We start from the raw sequence: 21929 nt of genomic DNA on the forward strand, positions 1-21929 counted from the left end.
TATTAGGTAGAGATATTTAAATTAATAAATAAATAAAAAAGGTAATTTAAGTAGTTCAAATCATCTTATAAGAAGATAATATAGATATAGATATAGACAGATATTCAACTCAACATGCTTCGGTTAATTACGAGTATGAATTATGTACAGTTTTTCATTTTTTTGATGCATCAGGGGCTTGCTTGAAGCCTTGAATACACTAAAAGCGGCTTTTATAGGCATATTTCATTCCCAGGCAATTAGTCTCATCACATTCTGCAAGTCGGAAAGCCCAAGCAACCTAAAACATTTTTTAATTTTGTAGTTGGTCATTCTGCATCAAAAGTAAGGGCATCAAAAACTACACTTAGGCCAAGTCGAAGGAACTAGATACAACTCATGTTAAAGATAGTTACGGATCTTCTGGCTATAGTCTAGTAATGATAGGACCGGCCCCGTTTATAATATAATGATTGGTAAATTCTGATGCAAACCATCTCTAAACAATACAATTTATTGCACAATCAAACGTCATCAAGATCATTAACAAAATTATTGTCAATGTCATCGGCAAAACATCGATGCCAAAATTCAGGTATGATCATATGCCCACAACTTAGGATTCATCAAGCACAGTCTGTAGCGCATAGTACAGACCAATTTTACAATGAACAAGACCCCGGCTATATGTTCGCACCAACCCTACACTAAATTAAAACCGCAACAATGAAGAACTGTAGCAATATGCTTTTACATGTTACCTTTCTACAATGATCTCATAATTATGAGGTGTATATGAAACAAGTTGGAATAACTCAAGAGTCTGCATATATAGGAGCTGGCAAAAAAGGGAAAGGGGCAACAGACGCATACGCTACAGGTGGGCGTGAACGGTTGTGTTTTACCCTCTCATTCCTGCTATCTTGCTCATGGGCAATAGTTGTATTTGACATGACCATATTATACTTAGTGCTTTTTGCGGCAAGTGTGTGATCATCATCATTGTAAACTCGGTGAAACATTAGCCCAGACATGAATACGGGAAGATAAAGGAGGCTTGCATGGAACATTCTTCTTGCAGTTCCTTTATTACGGTTCAGAAGAAATGAGACTGATGTTCCACTAATTGCTAGAGCGAGAAGGGTAGATTCAAGGCAGAACCATCCGGAAGTTATACCCCCTGCAAATATTTTGTACAGAAAGAATAGCCAACTCATAAGCATTAAAAGTCCGCCAAACTGTTTATCTAATGCTAAACGGCTAAACCTTGTAATTAATAGTAATTGATAACTTCATATTATATCGAAATATTATAACTTTCATAATCATATTTGAATGGCTATTAATTTATAAATAATAATAAAAAAAACATAAAGTGTTTCAGGTCAGCTCAATCTGACGCTAATGATTACCCAAAGTCACAAAATGCCACCTTTAGATGTAAACAAAATAAAATTCAAATCTGCGTATACTGTATACAAAAAGTACTCTAAATGAAATAGATTTAAAATTTTGCATACGTAATCAGAAATTTCTTTCAACAAAATAAAACTCATAGTTCAAACGGCACTTACAATCATATGCCAAGTATCCCAGTGGAATCAGATATATGCAATTCCTCAGAGCCACCAAGGCTGTCCTCCTACCCGAAGGATCGGCAAGAGAGAACATCTTGAACCTGAATATTACACAAAATTAGAACTGGTCAATACATATCTAAACCTCTTATTGCAACAAAACACAAATTCAAACACCCTCTGATGATGCAACATAAGAAACAATTAGCAATACAGCACTTACAAATATTAACTACATCTAGTTCACCTTTTGTCTATCTGTTTCAGATAAATACTTCCCCTGTTGTCTAAGTTTCATTCCAAAAGGTTAGCCCTTTGCTGCTAGGTAATCGTTACAAAATAATGATAGCGTTAATGATGGGCCACAAGATTCCTATTACATCACTCATTGTCATAAGTAATTGACTAATAGTCGAACACTCCTATTGTGCATGCTTAAACAATGAATTTCTTTCCAAATGAAGTATTCACTGGGTTGCCAATTTTTATAAGAGCCAAGGGGAAACAAGTCCTTAGATATATGGTAGTTCTGTTAACTGAGATAGTTGAAAGGTCAACTGCCTTTTATAATCACAGAAAGTCACATGATACTTTATTAATAACACAAACTTGGTTACATACCCTCCAGCGGCATAGTCTTCACGGCATAAATATGCAAGAGCCATAAAGTGAGGTATTTGCCAAAAGTACAGGGCAGCAGGAAGGATCCATCCATTCAGTGAAATCTGACCAGAGGCTGCAGCCCACCTTTGATGTGAGAAAGAAAGAGAAATATAAGAAGACAAAACTTGTAACTCTATATATAGCATATGTATATGCCTGTTCAAAGAAAAGAACAGACGTTCATCCCTCCCCCGGCCCTAAAAATTTAACAATAATCCTTATTCTTTCAGTCTCATTAAAAGTGCAATATTCCACTTCACATGTAGTTTAAGAAACATCATAAAATTATTACCAACTAACTGAAGTTACATTTATAAAACATTAAAAAATCTTCCCTACTTCATATAGCGAAAAAATTCTCATTCACACAACAGTTGTAAAATATCCATGAAACTATTTGGACTGGAAACCATCACAGGTTTCAGCAATGACAAAATAAATACAGTAACTACAACCAGAAACCTCAAAAACTGATTACAGAATGAATTAAATATATGAATACCCAAGAAGAGGAGGAATTGCACCCACAACAGCTCCAACCCATGTATTCACTGGATGTATTTGCTTCAATGGGGTGTATACGAATGCATAAAGAAAAAGATTTGATGCTCCAAGTCCAGCTGCCAACAAATTAGCCTGCACAAACCTTGCCATAAATATGCTCAATTTAGTATCCCAACTTCAGATACCTCTCATGTAGAGATGGCAAAACAGGTGAGGTGGAGCAGGGATAACAGGTAAGTTATTTATCTGGGTGCCGCCAGTGCAGCCTGGACCAATGCGCTAACACGTTTACAGTGCACTTCAAATAGACTTTATAATAGACAATGTTTTACTTAAGATATGTTTTTTTAAATAAAAAGCATCTTAAAAAGGATAATAAAAACGAAACTGATTCAAAAATGATCTGACTGTAATTAGCATAGCGATTTAGGAGGTTTTATTCATTCGTGAGCACTTGGAAGTATCTTGGCCCATTTTACTCGGTTAACTAGTTTGATCAGCTTCATTTTTAGAATTTTAGTGAAGTTAATTTGACCCAAAGGAGACCAATAAAACAAGTCACATCAAACCCAGATTTAGGTAGATAAGCCAAAAACTGCCACCCTAGTCTCATGATAAGGAATCATGACAGAAGTTACGATATCTTGCTATTTTCACACAATGTATAAAATCAATTTCCCACCTTGCTTGCCAGCAGCACTGTGCCAGCAAGGCCAACAGAAGAAGCCCATGTAACTGCATGAGGGATAGTAAGACGTCCTGAAGGTAACGGTCTTCTCCTTGTTCTATTCATCATTGCATCGTTCTTAACCTCAAATATCTAAAACAAACAAAATATTACTCTAATGAGATATGCAAAGAAGTAGAAAAACTGAAAGGTTTAATACAGCACAATTTTCATTAACTTTCTTTAAGCTTTTTCTTTCTGTTAGCACACGCTCAAGTTAGCAGTTATCAACAAAACAGATGAGCCTACATCAAACTGACAAGTAAAACTCCAACTATGGCCTACAAAAGATATCGTATAGATGAGTCTACATCAAACTAACAAGTAAACCTCCAACTAACAGTTACTAACCTCACTTATTTAGGAGTGTGTCCCCAATAGCATTAAAAGATTATTTCAGAACTTAGAAACCCGACGAATTATGTACAGACTACAGAATTGAAATACTTTGAAGTTGTGAAACTTCACAATATGTTTCACATTTGATAGTTCAATTTTGAACTTGGGGATGCAAACAGTTGAGCTCTTAAGCGATAAGAGTTCCAGTACAACTTTAACTATAAAATATACGTTTGAAACATTTAATGAGTTGATCACAAACTCAAGTCAGAATTTATCGAGCTAACAAACTGAGCTTAAATCTAGCTTGCTTAGTAGAGCATGGTTTCTAATTTGAACTACTAAAGCTCTTAAACTTTCCTCGAGTTTAAGTCGAGCCTGCATCATAAGACCCATGACCCATCATCCTATTCAGATGAACTTGAAAACTTAAACTAGGCCTAAAGTCTTCAAATCAACTTCAAGCTCCGTTTGATGCAGCCCCGTTGAAACCTGTTTACCCTATTCCCATGTCACCAAAAAAGAATAACAATCTGACATTTTTACCAACCTGATTTAGCGTGTTAGCAGATGCTGCTACCATCATGGTTCCCACACAAGTGTAACAAAGTCCTGCTAAGTCAACAGCACTACCGCTCCCAAGAACGTAACCAGCTCCAGATGTAGCAACCACTAGCATGCTAAAGATATAGAATAGAAATATTAGATTAGATGATGAGATTTATGATTAGCAACACACTTTTTCCCATTTATTCTGACAATGAATACAGATAGAGATAAAACAAGAAACAGAAACTATAGAAACCTTCAACTATGTTACATGAACTCATCATCTTAAAAAAACCAATCTCTCAACAACAATTATATAAACAACAAGAAGTTGCCCATACATGGTGTAAAGAAGGAACAAACAAAGGATCGATCATGATCAGTAATGCAAATGGTTTCCACGAAGCTCACATGGCCATGCGCTGCTTGAATTACTATGCTATCAACATTTAAGCACAATATGAAGTTATGAACCCAGGATCACCCATAGGTTAACATAGATTCTTCATCGAGAAAGCAAACATCAGGATGACATTTTCCACAACGGAAAAGAAGGTAGTCAGATTTTGTGTTATCAAACATGCATCTGGTGTGCCCATAAGTTTTTTACGTATTATTTCTAACTCCAGTGGCAAAATTATCTGCAACCGAAGTCTAAAATGCATAAGCACTAAAACATCCAGGGCATACACCTAGACTCTTGTATAGTTGTAATGCTAGTGGATACTCTTCTAAATAATAGTATAATACATTACCATAGTAAAGCAAATAATTTAATCATTTAAGCAACAGTTATGCAGATACACTGTTGAGAAACAAAACAGTTATGCAGATACACAGCATATACCCAAGTTCAAATACCAGTTACAACATTATATGAAAATGCAACCAAAGTCTACATGCACAAGCACTAAAACATCCAGGGCATACACCTTGACTCTTGTATAGGTGTATGACTAGTGGCTGCTCTTCTATACGATACATAACCATAGTAAAGCAAATTATTCAAACAGTTATGCAGCTACAAATATTACAGTATACCCAAATTCAAAGACAGGCTATATTCTCTCTTCTTAGAGTTTGAAGAATAGGGAGGAAGGGGGCTTTTCTAAAAGGATTGGAACTAGGGCAATGCCAATCTCATCTATTGCAGCAAAGAAAGAGAGACAGGAAAAAATCATCTAGTTGCCATCCGCTCTGTCCCAATCTCCGGTCAATGATTGAATCCTTACTCACCTAAAACAGCGTAGAAGGGTAAATCTACCTAGTTAAAACTCATGAAGGCGGGTATACAGCCTTTAAAGTTTTACAGAGGCTAGACATGCTGTTCAGTTTCTGCAAGGTCATCTAAGTTATAAGTGAGTGTGGTATGAGAGTCCTTCACCGCATGGCTATGACAAGTTCCTTTACGATGAAAAAAAAAGCTTTTTATTAGTCAATCATATGAAGGTAGTGTCCAGGGGTATGCAGGTATTGGCAACCACTTCTTTATTAAGCCATAAAATTATACGTTCGGTATACCGCAGACATTTCACTGATTCACCCCTCTTCCTTAACCTACATATTTCACAAACCTATCCTTGAGCTAGTCACTCACTACTAAAAAAAGGACACTTCCATTAACATATAAAAGGGAATGTTATAAAATACAACTGGGTATCATCATCACTTTTTGTAAAAAATCAATCAATTTATCTTTTTATCACAAACATATATATATATATATATATAGAGGGTAACACTCCAGTGAGAACAGTCTTAAAATAAGAACGGTGAGAACACTTAAAAAACATCATTTTGATGCATTAAAAGTCCATAAAACTAACATAGTGCTTAACTAATTATCATTATTTAAGTGTATAACAACACATTAGCCTGTCAAAATCAAGAAAATCATGTTTTTTGTTTTGTGCATCCATCTTGGATGCATATTCTTCAAAATAATGCATCCACCAAAAAACGTGATTTTCTCGATTTTGACAGATCAATGTGTTGTTAAACACTTAAATAATGATAATTAGTTACGCACTATGTTAGTTTTATGGACTTTTAATGCATCAAAATGATGTTTTTAAGTGTTCTCACCGATCTTATTTTAAAACTGTTCTTATTTGATTGTTCCCATATATATATATATACAAATTTATATATAAGAAATGAAATGAAATGAAATGGAAGTAACAACCTAAGTTTGGCTTTAGAAAGCTCCCAATAACACTGTCCATAATGCCTAAACGCATCAACAACTTCCTTAGCCCTAAACGACGTCGCATAGGCGGCACCGGCACTCGAGGCAATCGACCGAGCACGATCGATTCCGGAAACACCTAATTTGGTCAAACCGGGAGATGACGTCACGGCGGTGGAACTGGAGGATCTGATTGTTGACCGATATGCATGGTCAACGTCGGTGATTTGGATAGAAAGCGGTTGGAGATGTGAATAATAGTTGGATTTTGATGAAGCGAGTTGTGTGAAGTGAGTCAGTGAGTTTGTTTTTCTCCACATCGCGAGTTACGGCACCGGTGGTTGTCGCTGTGGTTGTGGAACAAGTGGGAGAAATGGATGTGTTTTGATTATTTGATGAAAATGAAACTAAATAAAATATCATTTTTAGCACTTTAGAAATGGGATGGGAAGCGTTGTTATTTTTCCTTTTCTAATTAATACGAGTATAAAAAATTTAAAGTACAACTCAAAAATAACCAATTGGTCGGGAAAAACTTAAATACATGTATTTCCAATAATTTTGTAAGGTTATTAATGTTCATAAAATAATTATATTTATATTTTTAACATTGTATAAAAACTAGCAAAATGCTAGCAAGACATGTACTTATTTGAAGCAAATACAGACAGTAAATTAATGAAAAAGAACAAAGATCGAAAACTGTAAGAATTTCAGTTTGACCAAGCTATCGATGGGTCCTTCGTTCTATTGGTTAAATATGAGAAGTTGGTTGTTTCTAGTTCCTTAGGGTCGAATCTGAAAGAACATGACTTATTGTTGAAAGAGCAATTATTTATTATCTTCCAAATCATCCAACAATAATTTATGATGACAAGATTGATGATTCTTGCTTTGGCTGGGTCGATTGATGGATCTTCGTCGAGAGTAAAAAGTTCTCGCAAGTTAGATGGGTTCCAAAGTGGTAGCTTGCACCAATTCGGGAGGGAGGAACATAATATGCGTGCAAATTCACAACCAATGAAGAGGTGGGTTGCAGTCGAAGTAACAGGGTTTGTGAGTTTATCTCGGTAGGAGGTCGGAAGAGATGGTCGATAAGTTGGTTTATGATTTGATGGATAAGGGGAAGGTTGGTGACATCTAGCATTGAAATTGGTATTTTGATGTTTTGATGGCTTTAGTGGGTGGTTTGGAGGGTTAGAAGGGAGAGGGTTGCTACATTCGTCCGATTTGGCAGCAGAAACACCAATAATCAGGCCTTCATATTTGGTGTTTTGAAGTGTAGTGATGAAGGATGTTGGGTTAAGGATATTTCGAAATCTAATAAAGCCAAAAAGATTATTGTACATGTCTTTATTCTTTGCGATGTAGGCATTTGAAAAGTTTCCATGGTGTTGGAATAGTTTCATGAGATCTTGGCTTCTGAATGAAGGCGTGAAGTTGTAGACAAAGTAAGAGGTGCTGACGTGTTGTTGTTGTTGTTGTTGCAGGGATGATGACGCACATTTTCTCTCACACACTCTCTCACTCATTGTTTTGTTGTGGTAGAGAGACATACTTTCATACAGGAGATTAACTTAAAGAGTGTTTTAATGTGGTAGCTCGTGAATCTTGATACTTAGTTTGGTTTTGATGACTGAATTACTTGTACCGTGTGTCACTTGTAAATAATTGTACTTTCAACACAAAACTAAGGATAAACTTTTATTTTTTTGTTGGTTTATATATTTTTTTTCATGTTATTCTAAACTAAGAAAACTTACAATGCCAAAAAAACAAACAAAACAATCACTTTATCAATATCAATCAAAAGTATTCATACATGCTACGTAACCCACCTTTTTTATAATGACCTTCATACACTACAAATCCGGTTGATTGAATGACATACAAGGACGTTGACTCTTTCCGACATATACCACATGATATAAAATGTATGCTAATCACCTGAATGGTTATCTTTTAACAATTTATAGTCATTTTGAAACCATCTAAAGTGTTTTAGTCTCAATTTTTTTTTCATATTAATTAAATTAGACTCAAAAAATAACTTTAGATAGAGTTTAATCATTCGTTATTTATGAATACTATAATTAAATTCATTTAATCTTAATAGTTCAAGATAAAAAAAAATGAAAATGATTAATCGTTTTAAATATTAGTCTATATATTCTTTTATAGTCACATGAATCTGACATATGGATTTCACTAAATTTTTTTTTCTAATCTCATTTTATGATTTTTTACATGTAATTATCATATGAATTATAAGGATTATTAGTCTTATTAATTAAAAGAATTAACCATCAAAACAAAAATATGTTTTAAAAATCCGTACATTCTTGTTGACTTTTAAATGAGTTCATTCATAGGTACATCTTTGATTAATCAAAATCTCCTGGTTATGCAAAAATCCTGTGTATTGAATTGAATTGAAATCACATGAGATGAAGAAAACATAAAACAACTCCTCCATCATCCAAATTCCAAAACCCAGATCTCAAAAAACCCTCTCACTCACTCACTCTCAACTCCCCAAAAACCCATCACACCGAAAACCACTTCCATATCACATTCCATCACGCCGGGAATGGCTTTCCCTGAAAAAGCCAACAACAACAACAATGAATCACCACCATCATCACGCCTAATTAACAACATCTTAATTCCAGCCCTAGATAAAATCATCAAAAACAGTTCTTGGCGTAAAAACTCTAAACTCTCTCAGCAATCCAAATCCGTACTTGATCACATCACTAATCCCAATCCCAATTCCATCCAATCAGATTCCGACACCTCATCTCATCCACCTCCACCTGGCGTCTTACATGATTCCGGTACTAATGAACTTTCACTTGCTGAATCTGAACTCATTTTATCCCCAATTATCAATGCTTGTCTCTCAGGTAACACACACATATATATCATATATATAATGTAGTTATTTTACATGTATCAGTAAAATGTGGCAGACTTGTGATTATCGCGTTGTGTATCGTGCTTTCGGAACAAAAAAGTTTATATCTTTTGTGAAGTTTAGATAGACAGATAGTTGTTATTGGATGTATCTAATGCCCCGTATACCGTGTAATTCGATAATGTGGTGTTGATTAGGATGCCGTATGTCGGTAAAAAGTTATAATAAAATTGGGATTTTATATAAGCTGGGCGTTAGCAAAAAGATGTTGTAAAGCTTTGAACTTTACAGGTTAGTTGATACTTAGTGATTAGATACATATAATAGAAATAAATAAATGTTCGGTAAAACATAAATAAAGGTTTGAAAGTATGATATATTGTATATATTTGATATCTTGTAATCTGTAAACGAGTAATTTGGCCATTTGGGATCTGTTTGGATGATGTGGCAGCTTATATGGCTGCTATGTAAGCAAAATTTGGAAATTTACTACACACGTGATGAATGGTACTCTCAAAAGAATGTAAAGTTGGATACACACATTAGCAAGACATGATAAGTTGAATACATTTGGTGCACTTAGCCCTGAATTGTAATTATTAACTTTTGGAGTGCACCTAGGCATTAAAATCACTCTCAGAGGTGCTCCTTGAGTTCATTTGCTTTTGGTTTAATATAACCAAACTCTGCCTTACGTAAAGTTGCCAGAGTACGATTAACCTCTGGATTTGAAATCACTGCTTATATACCTATAAGAAGGTCGGAATAGTTTATTTGCATCTTAAGTTTTTGTGGTTTATGCGTTCTTTTCAGGTAATGTGAAGATTGCCGAGCCAGCGTTAGATTGTATACAGAAATTGATAGCGTATGGATACTTACATGGTGAAGCGGATGTTAATGGTGGAGAGGATGGTAAGTTGTTGGTGAAGTTGATTGAAGCAGTGTGCAAGTGTTGTGATTTTGGCGAGGAAGGAGTGGAATTGTTGGTGTTGAAGACGATTTTATCAGCTGTTACGTCTGTTGCGTTGAGGATACATGGTGATAGTTTGTTGTTGATTGTGAGGACTTGCTATGATGTTTATTTGGGGAGTAAGTTTGTGGTTAATCAGACGACTGCCAAGGCGTCTTTGGTTCAGATGCTCGTGATTGTGTTCAGGAGGATGGAGGCTGATTCGTCGACGGTACCAGTGCAGCCGATTGTGGTGGCGGAGTTGATGGAGCCTTTGGAGAAGGGTGGAGACGGTGATGGGACGATGGCGGTTTTTGTTCAAGGATTTATTAGTAAGGTTATTCATGGGATGGATGGGGTTTTAAATCCAGGTACTCCGGTGGGATCGAATGGTGGCGGGGTGCATGATGGTGCTTTTGAGACTAAGACTTCGACTGTTGAGTCGACTAATCCTGCTGACTTGTTGGATTCAACGGATAAGGATATGTTGGATGCTAAGTATTGGGAGATTAGTATGTATAAGACGGCATTGGAAGGGAGGAAAGGGGAATTGGCAGATGGGGAGGGTGACAGGGATGATGATTTAGATGTTCAGATTGGAAATAAGCTAAGAAGGGATGCATTTTTAGTGTTTAGAGCTCTATGTAAGCTATCAATGAAGACCCCTCCAAAAGAAGCATTGGCAGATCCACAGTTGATGCGAGGAAAGATAATTGCTTTGGAGCTGTTGAAGATCTTGTTGGAGAATGCAGGGGCTATTTTCAGAACCAGTGAACGGTACTTACTTATGCTCCAATTTCTCTTAAATATTGATTTCTAGGATGATGAGGTCATGCATCTTTACTCTTTAGCTACTTTTTTGTGGCGTTCTTATGTGAAATTTGAGTGTGGGCATACTCTTAGGAATTTAGGATTTATGATGCAATGGCAGAACTTGTGAACAAGTGTTGTAAAATATGGGTTTTCCATGACGTGGCCAATTAAGCATTTAAAAATAACTAAATAATTCCAGATCAAATTATAAGTATCACTTGTAATTAGAGAGTGAAGTTTCTATACCAAATTATGTTTTCTTTGGTAATAGATCTGTTGTCCCTTAGTACATCATGATTTGATAAACACATTCATACATTTTTAGTAATGAACCCTTGCTATTCATAGGAACCTGTCGTCAGATGAATGTGAAACGTCGTGTGGCATTTTGTGTGACATGAGATTTAATGACTTGGTGAGTTTGTGTTTTTTATCTGTAATAATTGGCTGATGCAGTTCGTTTATTATTATCTGATCATTACTTTGAGTTATGCTTACCAAGTTACAATTTCAATTCAGAAAATACATGTGACATCTGACATATGATATATGTTATATCTCATGTGCTAAGTTTAGGTCAACGACTCAACGGACCCTTTCCAACACTATTATCCAGAGTACGTACAAAAGTGCTTAGAAGGTGTCCTTATCTTGTCTACCAAAAGTCAGAAACAGTAACAACTTCACATAATATGGTCAAAAATTCATCAAACAAACCTATACAGTTTTTTTTAGCTGATTAAAAATTTTATATCTGAACTCGTGACATCCTTTGATCGCAAATGTTAACATGTATATTTTTTCCCATTGCACTAAATATGCATATAATCTTGAACAGGATTCTTCATGGTCATACATATACATATATTTCATGATTCTACCCACAATATTCTACTTTGAAGAACCCTGTAGCATTTCTAACAAATTCTTAGAGGTTTATGAGAGAAATGAGGAATCATAAATTCTGTTGGAAAAGAAAGTTATTGAGTATTGACCTCCTTTAAGATAACTAGGTTTTAAAGCAGTTGAGTCAGCTCTGTTGCAATATGTTCTGGACTTCCTTTGACTATTGCACTAAGTATGCATATTCATAAGGTGTTCTCTAGTTACTATTGTTGAAGGCATATAGCTAATAGCTCTCATTGATCACTAATGTACAATTGCCGTCCAATAAATGACGGTCCTTGATTTTGCTGCTCATCTACTGATTTATATTTGGAAGTTCCCTTCAACTCAATCTGTTTCGTCACAATTGACGTGTATACAAGTATTTTAAGGCCCCCTTACTGTAGTTGGTTTAGTAGTGTGCCTTCCATTTTGAGTTTTAAACCTTGCTAATTTTCCCTTTTCTTTTACATTGTGGAGCAGATTTCTAGGCGCCATCAAGCAGTACTTATGCCTGTCTTTGCTGAAAAACAGTGCATCAACCCTTATAATTGTGTTTCAACTGTCTTGCTCAATTTTCATTAGCCTGTTGTCAAGATTTAGAGCTGGATTGAAAGCAGAAATTGGAGTATTCTTTCCTATGATTGTTCTCAGAGTTCTAGAAAATGTCCCTCAGCCTAATTTTCAGCAGAAGATGATAGTTTTGCGATTTCTTACAAGATTATGTGCTGATTCACAAATTCTGGTCGATATTTTTGTCAACTATGACTGTGATGTTAATTCATCCAACATCTTTGAAAGGTATGGTACCGTATCAAAAAATTATCACATTGCCAATTTGCCATTATATCTAGACGGTGCATATTGGCCCTTTCGGTTAACAGGTTCTGGTTAGAACATGTCAGTATTTGGTACCGTATTTTCAACCTAAATAGGATACTGTTTAGTTACTTGTCTGTTGAATATTATTCAAATGTTGTATAAATGATATGTGTGTTAACTGCAATTACAAAATCTTTATTATTGCTATAATCACGTAAAATAAAATGCTTAAATATAGAACTTTAGTATATTGTATGCATTAAAAATGCAATCTAGGCAACGTTTGGTGTGGTTGACCCTTCTCTTTTGAGCTAGTTTATCAAATTTACCTACATGTCTCTTTTAAGTAAGACATAATCTGAGTCGACCCGTTCCTAACTCACTTGCCCGAAACTGTCACCACTATGTATATCAATCACTTTTAAAAGTACTAATCTGTGAGTAAATCTTATGCTTTTAAGTGTGGCATTTTGTTTACTTCTTTATCTTTTATCAGAATGGTCAATGGACTTCTTAAGACTGCTCAAGGTGTTCCACCTGGAGTTGCAACTTCCCTGCTACCACCTCAGGATATTACCATGAAACTGGAAGCTATGAAGTGTTTAGTCGCTGTTTTAAAGTCAATGGGAGACTGGATGAACAAACAGCTGCGTATTCCTGGTGCTTACTCTACAATGAAAGCTGAGATAGTAGATCATGAAATTGGAAATCCTCCAATAGAAAATGGCGTGGCATATGTGCAGGAGCCTGCCGAAGGATCGGAATCTCATCCTGAAGCCTCTAGTGAAGTTTCAGATGTTTCTACAATTGAGCAATGTCGGGCTTACAAACTCGAACTTCAGGTAAATTAGCAAATGTTTCATATTTGTGGCTCATTTCTTGCATCTATAGGGATCTAATATAAGATTAATTCAGGAAGGTATATCTCTTTTTAACCGAACGCCTAAAAAGGGGATTGAATTTTTGATCAATGTGAATAAGCTGGGGAATTCTCCTGAAGAAATCGCAGAGTTCTTAAAAAATGCTTCTGGTCTGAACAAGACTATGGTTGGTGATTATCTTGGAGAAAGAGAAGATCTGCCACTCAAAGTAATGCATGCGTATGTTGATTCATTTGACTTTCATGGTATGGAGTTTGATGAGGCAATCAGAGCTTTCCTACATGGTTTTAGGTTGCCTGGCGAGGCACAAAAAATTGACCGAATTATGGAAAAATTTGCTGAACGTTACTGCAAATGTAATCCAAAAGTGTTCACCAGTGCTGACACAGCCTATGTCCTTGCTTACTCTGTAATAATGCTCAATACTGATGCTCATAATGCCATGGTCAAAGATAAGGTATCATCATACTTCATATTGATTTTGACTAAAGCATTTTGCTAATACTAGATATGATTATTTATGCAGATGTCGGCTGATGATTTTATTAGAAATAACCGTGGTATAGATGATGGAAAGGACTTGCCTGAGGAATACCTACGATCACTGTTTGGACGTATATCAAAAAATGAAATCAAAATGAAAGATGACAATTTTGCTCTTCAACAGAGGCAGTCTGTAAACGCTAACATGTATTTGGGTTTAGACACTATATTAAATATTGTGGTGCGTAAGAATCCTGAAGAAAATCAAAATAGTGATGAGCTTATGCGACACATGCAAGAACAGTTTAAAGAGAAAGCCCGCAAATCAGAGTAAGCTGAACCATTGATCTGATTTATATTTATAATTATCCAGAATCAGCCCACAAGTTCGTGTTTAGTGGGGTGCTCACGGGGCGGTTCGGTCCTAATAGTAAAAAATCTTGAATCGCTCTCTAGGGGCAGGCATCTTGTGTTAGTACCCAAAAATGAACCATATGAAGCAGGTAACCTTAATATTTCGGTTAATTGTGGTTCAGTTCATGGCTAACCATTTTATTAGAACTATACTAAGATAAAGGGATTTACTCACTACAATACCCAAAACAAAAATCTTTATCTGTTACAAATTTATTTCTGATATCTTGAAGATGTTCAAATTTAAAACTACTGAAAAAACAAAGAGTAATTTGATTATCATATCAAAAATTACTACCAAATTGGGTGTGTGAGGTAGACATAATGTATATATGATGACGGTGCTTCTGCAAGCAATAATATAATTCATTAGCTATCACAAAATTCATCTAGATAGACATATAATATTTATAGTGACGATGATAACTGATTGGCAGTGATTTATCACAAATGTATATATCAACTATAATTTGAAGTTGAAGGTCATTTATAATGGAGTTTTGACATAGCCAATTGGATGCGCTTTGGTGCAGCAAACATATAGCGGGTTTAATACAGTGCACGTGTCAATATACATGTATATACGTATATGTATTACTGATATATTATGTATGGTATGGTTCCGGTAATCACAGTATTGGAAATTGGAAACCATAACCAAACCGTATTGCACCATTTTTCCTGTTCCCGGATTTTGTTTATTTTGGGTTTCAAATCAAGCGGGTCAGCCTGGTTTTATGGTTTTTTCTGAACACCACTTTCGGTTTGGGACTGAAGTCACTGAACTGATTATAAACTGGAGTCGATCGGTTGAGAGTGGTTTGGTTTGGACTTTTGGTGCAGTTGGTCAACAGTGATTAGGGTTAATTCATATTATTCTTGTTGCTTAACTAGGCAGTTTTCTTTTGGAACTACCTTCCAGTGTTTTTGTCCCTTCCTAATTCTAACCACTTACATTCTATTTCTGTCTACTTGCATTGGCTATTTATAGGTCAGTTTATTATGCTGCAACAGACGTGTTTATACTAACATTCATGGTAGAGGTGTGCTGGGCTCCTATGCTTGCTGCTTTTAGTGTTCCCCTTGACCAAAGTGATGATGAGATTATAATATCTCATTGTTTAGAAGGCTTTCGTTCTGCTATTCATGTTACAGCAGCAATGTCCATGAAGACTCATCGAGATGCTTTCCTGACATCACTGGCAAAGTTTACTTCCCTTCATTCACCAGCTGATATAAAACAAAAGAACATAGAAGCTATCAAGGTTTTTGTTATATGTTATGCATGTATAAGATCTTTTAAGTTAACAGTTATTTATTTCTGTATCATTAACACTAAATAACAAATTCATACTATTTTCTTCAATTTTTCACAGGCAATAGTCACTATTGCAGATGAAGATGGGAATTATCTACAGGACGCCTGGGAGCATATCCTGACATGTGTTTCTCGGTTTGAGCATCTGCATCTATTGGGAAAAGGGGCTCCACCGGATGCCACTTTTTTTGCTAATGAATCTGAAAAGTCAAAACAGACAAAGTCTAATATCCTTCCAGTTCTTAAGAAAAAAGGAGTTGGGAGGATGCATCAAGCAGCTGCAGCAACCAGAAGAGGGTCATATGATAGTGCCGGCATTGGCGGTAGTACTTCTGCAGGCATTACATCAGATCAGGTGAATAGTTTGGTCTCCAAGCTAAACATGCTGGAACAAGTTGGTGAAATGAATCGTATATTCACAAGGAGTCAGAAACTTAACAGCGAGGCGATAGTTGACTTTGTGAAGGCACTTTGCAAGGTTTCTATGGAGGAATTACGATCTACATCTGATCCAAGAGTGTTCAGTCTCTCTAAAATAGTCGAAATTGCGTATGGATCTTAATTTTTTTTTATTTTTAATTAGTTATTTGACCGTAGCTAGAGGTCTTTTTAATGGTGGCTTTGTACTTATGGTTGGGTTGATTTGGCTTTTATTTCAATTCAATGGGCCAAGTTAAACAAAGTTAACTAACATGGGAACAAGTCAAATGTCTAGAAAGTCACCCAAAGTCTATTTCCAAATTCCAATGTTCACAACCTCCTAAACGCCTTGATCGATATGACCACCTTATTAATACACAAAGGTCAAAATGCTCTCAAGCAACCTATCTTACTTATATAATAAGAATTAAGGGCTTATCTAAGCCTTATGGTTGTAAAGGTATAGCTCAAAAACATTAAAATTAACTCTTAGTATTGTGATTAATGTTGTCTTTATTAAAGGGGGCACAAAGGTGTTTGCGGTTAAACATGGCCTGTTTCGACCGATATTTGAAAATGACTCGTGTTAACCCAAATGTGTTTTGACCCTTTACCCGAACCCTCCATGTTGCCACCTTTAATCTCCCTAGTAAGCTTCCTTTTCCAGCTTGTTAACGTACATGACCTGGTTCTCTTTTTTCTTGTGCAGTCACTATAACATGAATCGCATTAGGCTTGTTTGGACAGGCATCTGGAATGTACTCTCTGATTTTTTTGTAACTATAGGTTGTTCTGAAAACCTGTCAATCGCAATATTTGCAATGGATTCCTTACGCCAACTATCTATGAAGTTTCTGGAAAGGGAAGAGTTGGCCAATTACAATTTTCAGAATGAATTCATGAAGCCTTTTGTGATCGTCATGCGCAAAAGTAGTGCTGTTGAAATTAGAGAACTGATCATTAGATGTGTCTCTCAGATGGTTCTATCTCGTGTCAATAATGTGAAGTCAGGATGGAAAAGCATGTTTATGGTATTATACCTCTTTATTATACTTTTCAGTTATGCCTATTAGAACAACTTTTTCTTCTAATTTCTAATTATGGAAAAATTACCAGGTCTTCACAACAGCAGCATATGATGACCACAAAAATATTGTACTCCTTGCGTTCGAAATGATCGAGAAGATAGTGAGAGATTATTTTCCATACATCACTGAGACAGAGACCACCACTTTTACAGATTGTGTAAACTGTCTAATTGCATTCACTAGTAGCAGATTCGATAGAGAGATCAGTCTCAATGCTATTGCTTTCTTGCGTCTGTGTGCTATTAAGCTGGGAAAAGGAGATTTTGGATCCTCTTCAACGAATCAGGATAAAGATGTTTCTGAAAAGATATCTCCATCTCAACATATTGAAAGAAAAGACAAGAGATATGATAATGAAGATTTGGATGATAAAGAAGGCCATCTCTACTTCTGGTTTCCACTATTAGCTGGTAAGGAAAATATCTGTTATTACATAATAATCAGTATGAAACCGGATATGAAACGGAGTGACTCATTTTATTGGAATGGAAAAGGCTGTTATTTCTGACTGCCAGAATGTGATTACTCCAGTTCTCTTGATTTTCATTCCATAAGCAGGGGGTGTTTTATCTGATTGCATCATGAAATTGAACAAACAACCTTCAGTATGACCAATCAGCTTTGCAATCTTCAATACCACAAATAGTTTTAAAATATTTCAAGAGTTCACCTGAATTACTTTTTCATTATCTTGATATGATCCAACATCGGCCAAGAATCGGATTGGTTGGTGGTTTATAAGCCTAGGTGTCCCCTCCTCCTTTGAGCTAGCTTTTGGGAGTGAGTTCTATACCTAGCTTAGGGCATGATGCGAGCCTATTATGGGATGGGTTCGTATCAATTGGTATCAGAGCTAGACCTACCTTTCAAGGTTCTAACGCTCGGAGTGGTGGCCTGGACCCAAGGAGAAGGGTGCCAACCGTGACCAACATAGCCGTGACCAACGAGGACGTTGGCTCTTCAAAGGATGGGGTATTGATATGATCCCACATCGGCCAAGTATGGGATTGGTTGGTGGTTTATAAGCCTAGGTGTCCCCTCCTCCTTTGAGCTAGCTTTTGGGAGTGAGTTCTACACCTAGCTTAGGGCATGATGCGAGCCTATTATGGGATGGGTTCGTATCATTATCCACAAACAACTAAAACACTATCTCTAGTATAATTGTTTTAGGTTTTGATTAGATTTTTGTATGTTTTATATATTTATTGCTCATTAAAAGTTCGATAATTTACTATCAAAACAATGTATAAATAGAAATACAGTCTCTATGTAGAATATAAATATAATTATGTGAAACTCATAAGGCAAACAGAATGTGATATAATGATCCCCTTCGTTACTGTGTTTATTCCAGCATCCTGTCCGTTCTCCAAGTTTATCATTCTACTCCCTCCAGCCAAACAAACTTAAATGTTATCTTGTGCTTATTTCTTCAAATATGATTAACCGATTTTCTAACTTAGGTATTATGTTGTGCTTCCTCAGGGTTATCAGAACTTAGCTTTGACCCAAGACCGGAGATTAGAAAGAGTGCCCTTGAAGCCCTTTTTGATACGTTACGTAACCATGGTCATCAGTTCTCTCTACCTTTGTGGGAAAGGGTGTTTGATTCTGTCCTATTTCCAATTTTTGACTATGTCCGGCATGCTATCGACCCTTCTGGTGATAACTTGTCAGAACACGGATATGATGCTGATTTTGAAGAGCTAGATCAAGACTCATGGCTATACGAGACATGTACACTTGCACTCCAGTTGGTTGTGGATCTTTTTGTTAATTTTTATGATACCGTCAACCCACTTTTAAAGAAGGTATTGACATTGTTGGTGAGTTTCATCAAGCGTCCTCACCAAAGTCTTGCTGGTATCGGAATTGCAGCATTTGTTCGTTTGATGAGCAATGCTGGGGAGTTGTTCTCTGATGACAAGTGGCTTGAAGTGTTTTTGTCTCTAAAAGAGGCAGCAAATGCAACACTTCCTGATTTCTTGTTTCTTTTAGATAGAGATAGTTTAGATGTGAACGATGATGATGTTTCTAGTAGACGAAATGATGGGGTTTCTGCTGAATCGAGTATGAGGGATGAAGATTCGGAAAGTTTGAGGAGGGATCGTCTATATGCCGCTGTTTCTGATCTCAGGTGTCGTATTGCAGTTCAACAATTATTGATCCAGGTCAGTAAGTGTTTCTCATGTTTTGAAAACAAGTGTTAATGGTGTGTATAGCTGTGCTGCCGTTTCAGATATTGTTTGGAAAGTGCCACGGAAATACCTTATCAATGTGGATTTGTTTTTTTATATATAATTAATCTCAAATGCGTCGAGTGGATTAGATAAAAAGTAATAGCTAAAAGGGAATGGGTCAAATGAACTGGGAGTATTAATATTTAATGCAGGCGGTATACAATCACCTAAAGTATCATTTAAACATTTAATTTATCATTGTAATGATTTTATGTTCATATACTCTTGGATAACTTATTCATTATATATATGAAATGGACAAAGAAGTGTTTCCTGGGGGCCTGTTTGAACATCCTTAGATGACCTGTTTCAAATCAAATCCTTATTAATATAAATTAAAGTTAAGGAAATCTGATTTTTAGTTTTGAATTTGGCAGGCAATAATAGAGATCTACAATATGTATAGACCTCAGCTATCAACAAAGAATACCTTGGTTCTCTTTGATGCAGTGCACAGAGTTGCAAGTCATGCACACAAGATAAATGCTAATAGCACGTTGCGTTCCAGGCTACTAGAGCTTGGCCCAATGACACAAATGCAGGACCCTCCATTATTACGTCTTGAAATTGAGTCCTATCAAATCTGCTTTACATTTTTACAAAACCTTGCTGAGGACCGACCTCCATTTTATGAGGAATCAAAAGCCGAGTCTCGGCTTGTTGACCTTTGCCTAGAAGTCCTGAAATTCTATGTTGAAATAGCACGTCCTGCACGTAATCAGGCCCACTGGTTAATACCATTGGGCTCGGGGAAAAAGAAAGAACTGGCTACACGTGCACCTATTATTGTTGCAACTCTACATGGGATTTGCAGTTTGGGAGATTCTTCTTTTGAGAAGAATTTATCCGTCTTTTTCCCTTTGTTTTCAAGCCTCATAAGTTGTGAACATGGGTCCAGCGAGGTACCGCTAGCCCTTAGTGAAATGCTCAGCTCCTCTGTGGGTCCCATTTTGCTGAGATCATGTTGACCCAACATTCTTAAATTTTAAGACTTGTAATATTGTTGCAGCTCCATTTTTTCGGTTGGAAATATGTTCATAGTGTATGAAAGAGTTAGGAATCGTTTTAATTGTTTTGCGTGTGTAGGCTCGCTTCCATATAGATCAATAGGGTTGACAAGGGATTTTGTTGTATCTTAAGCAACTTATATGTCATATGTGTTCTTGATTTATAATAGAATATGTTAATCTTAATTTTTTATGCATCTGTTTGGAGTTTCCAGGATTTGGTTTTGCAGGCTTTACTCGCAAAAGGTTCATAAGAGTTTACGCATTACACAGGTGTTGTATGTTTAGCGCTTTTAATTGTGGTTTTGATTGCTAGGTATGCCCTTCTCTGCTACCAAATCTTATCTTTTAAGTTGGATTCGAGTGATACTGATGTTAGTGGACCTCATAGGTTTAAGTTGAATCCTGTCCAGGTACTTGAAAGAAGTTGTATTCAAATACCGCCATCTGATTGCTTCTATTATAACCCTATTGCTTGTGTAAAATAGTCGTATCCTGTTGATAGTACATGATGGCCATGCATGGTTACATGAGCCAGAGGCGTGTTTGAAGGATTGGCTTAGGCCGGCCCCCTTGGTCCACTTGAATTATTGACCTTTTGCTTAACATGGCACCAAAAAAGAAAGGAGCCAAAGTCAGGTCAGAATTGGGTTTGTTGAAGAGAAAACGAGGCTTAGACTTAATCTAAAAATCAAGTAAAATCCAACTTGCTAAAAGGAGGCTTGAACTCTATAAGTCATGCATATCTGGATTTAAACTTGATTTTACGTCAGAATTGGAATGACAGATTCAAAGTAGTACAAACATGTATTACCTAGGTGAAGAAAAGGTACTAAAAATGACTTATTCGTTAGATATTTATAAATAATAATAACAGAAGTTGTTTACAAAAACATGGAGTTTACAAAGTCACAAAGTGGCTTACAAACTGCAACCTACAAATAAAAGAAACAAATTAATATATATAAGTTTAACAATGTACAGACAAATAAGTTTCGAGCTTTGTGCTTTATTTGTTCTGCCTTGGCGTGGTACAAATTTGGAGTAATATATGTCGCACAAGGGCATGGGGTGGTTATTTATATTATATTATATTCTTTTTCATTTTGTAGAAAAATTCATATTCCCACAACTTTTTCTAAATTTTATATTCTTACATATCA

General features: G+C 36.1%; 2 protein-coding genes across 2 annotated transcripts; one reads left to right on the forward strand and one right to left on the reverse strand.

The window, feature by feature from the left end:
• Window positions 1-475: 475 nt before the first annotated feature.
• On the reverse strand, window positions 476-6947 carry LOC122598132 (protoheme IX farnesyltransferase, mitochondrial). Its single transcript, XM_043770734.1, has 7 exons — window positions 6524-6947; window positions 4340-4469; window positions 3406-3543; window positions 2722-2855; window positions 2178-2303; window positions 1554-1657; window positions 476-1159 (listed from the first exon to the last, which is right to left on the reverse strand). The coding sequence occupies exons 1-7, from the start codon at window positions 6844-6846 to the stop codon at window positions 795-797; spliced, it is 1320 nt and encodes a 439-aa protein (XP_043626669.1). The 5' UTR covers window positions 6847-6947; the 3' UTR covers window positions 476-794.
• Window positions 6948-8929: 1982 nt separating this feature from the next.
• On the forward strand, window positions 8930-20963 carry LOC122595261 (brefeldin A-inhibited guanine nucleotide-exchange protein 2-like). The gene is made up of 12 exons (XM_043767598.1): window positions 8930-9432; window positions 10260-11172; window positions 12577-12894; window positions 13412-13757; window positions 13831-14253; window positions 14323-14609; window positions 15685-15958; window positions 16070-16560; window positions 17141-17462; window positions 17548-17929; window positions 19005-19690; window positions 20137-20963. The coding sequence occupies exons 1-12, from the start codon at window positions 9117-9119 to the stop codon at window positions 20725-20727; spliced, it is 5349 nt and encodes a 1782-aa protein (XP_043623533.1). The 5' UTR covers window positions 8930-9116; the 3' UTR covers window positions 20728-20963.
• Window positions 20964-21929: the final 966 nt, after the last annotated feature.

This window comes from Erigeron canadensis, chromosome 4, assembly GCF_010389155.1.
Source record: "Erigeron canadensis isolate Cc75 chromosome 4, C_canadensis_v1, whole genome shotgun sequence".
NCBI classification, from domain to species: Eukaryota; Viridiplantae; Streptophyta; class Magnoliopsida; order Asterales; family Asteraceae; genus Erigeron; species Erigeron canadensis.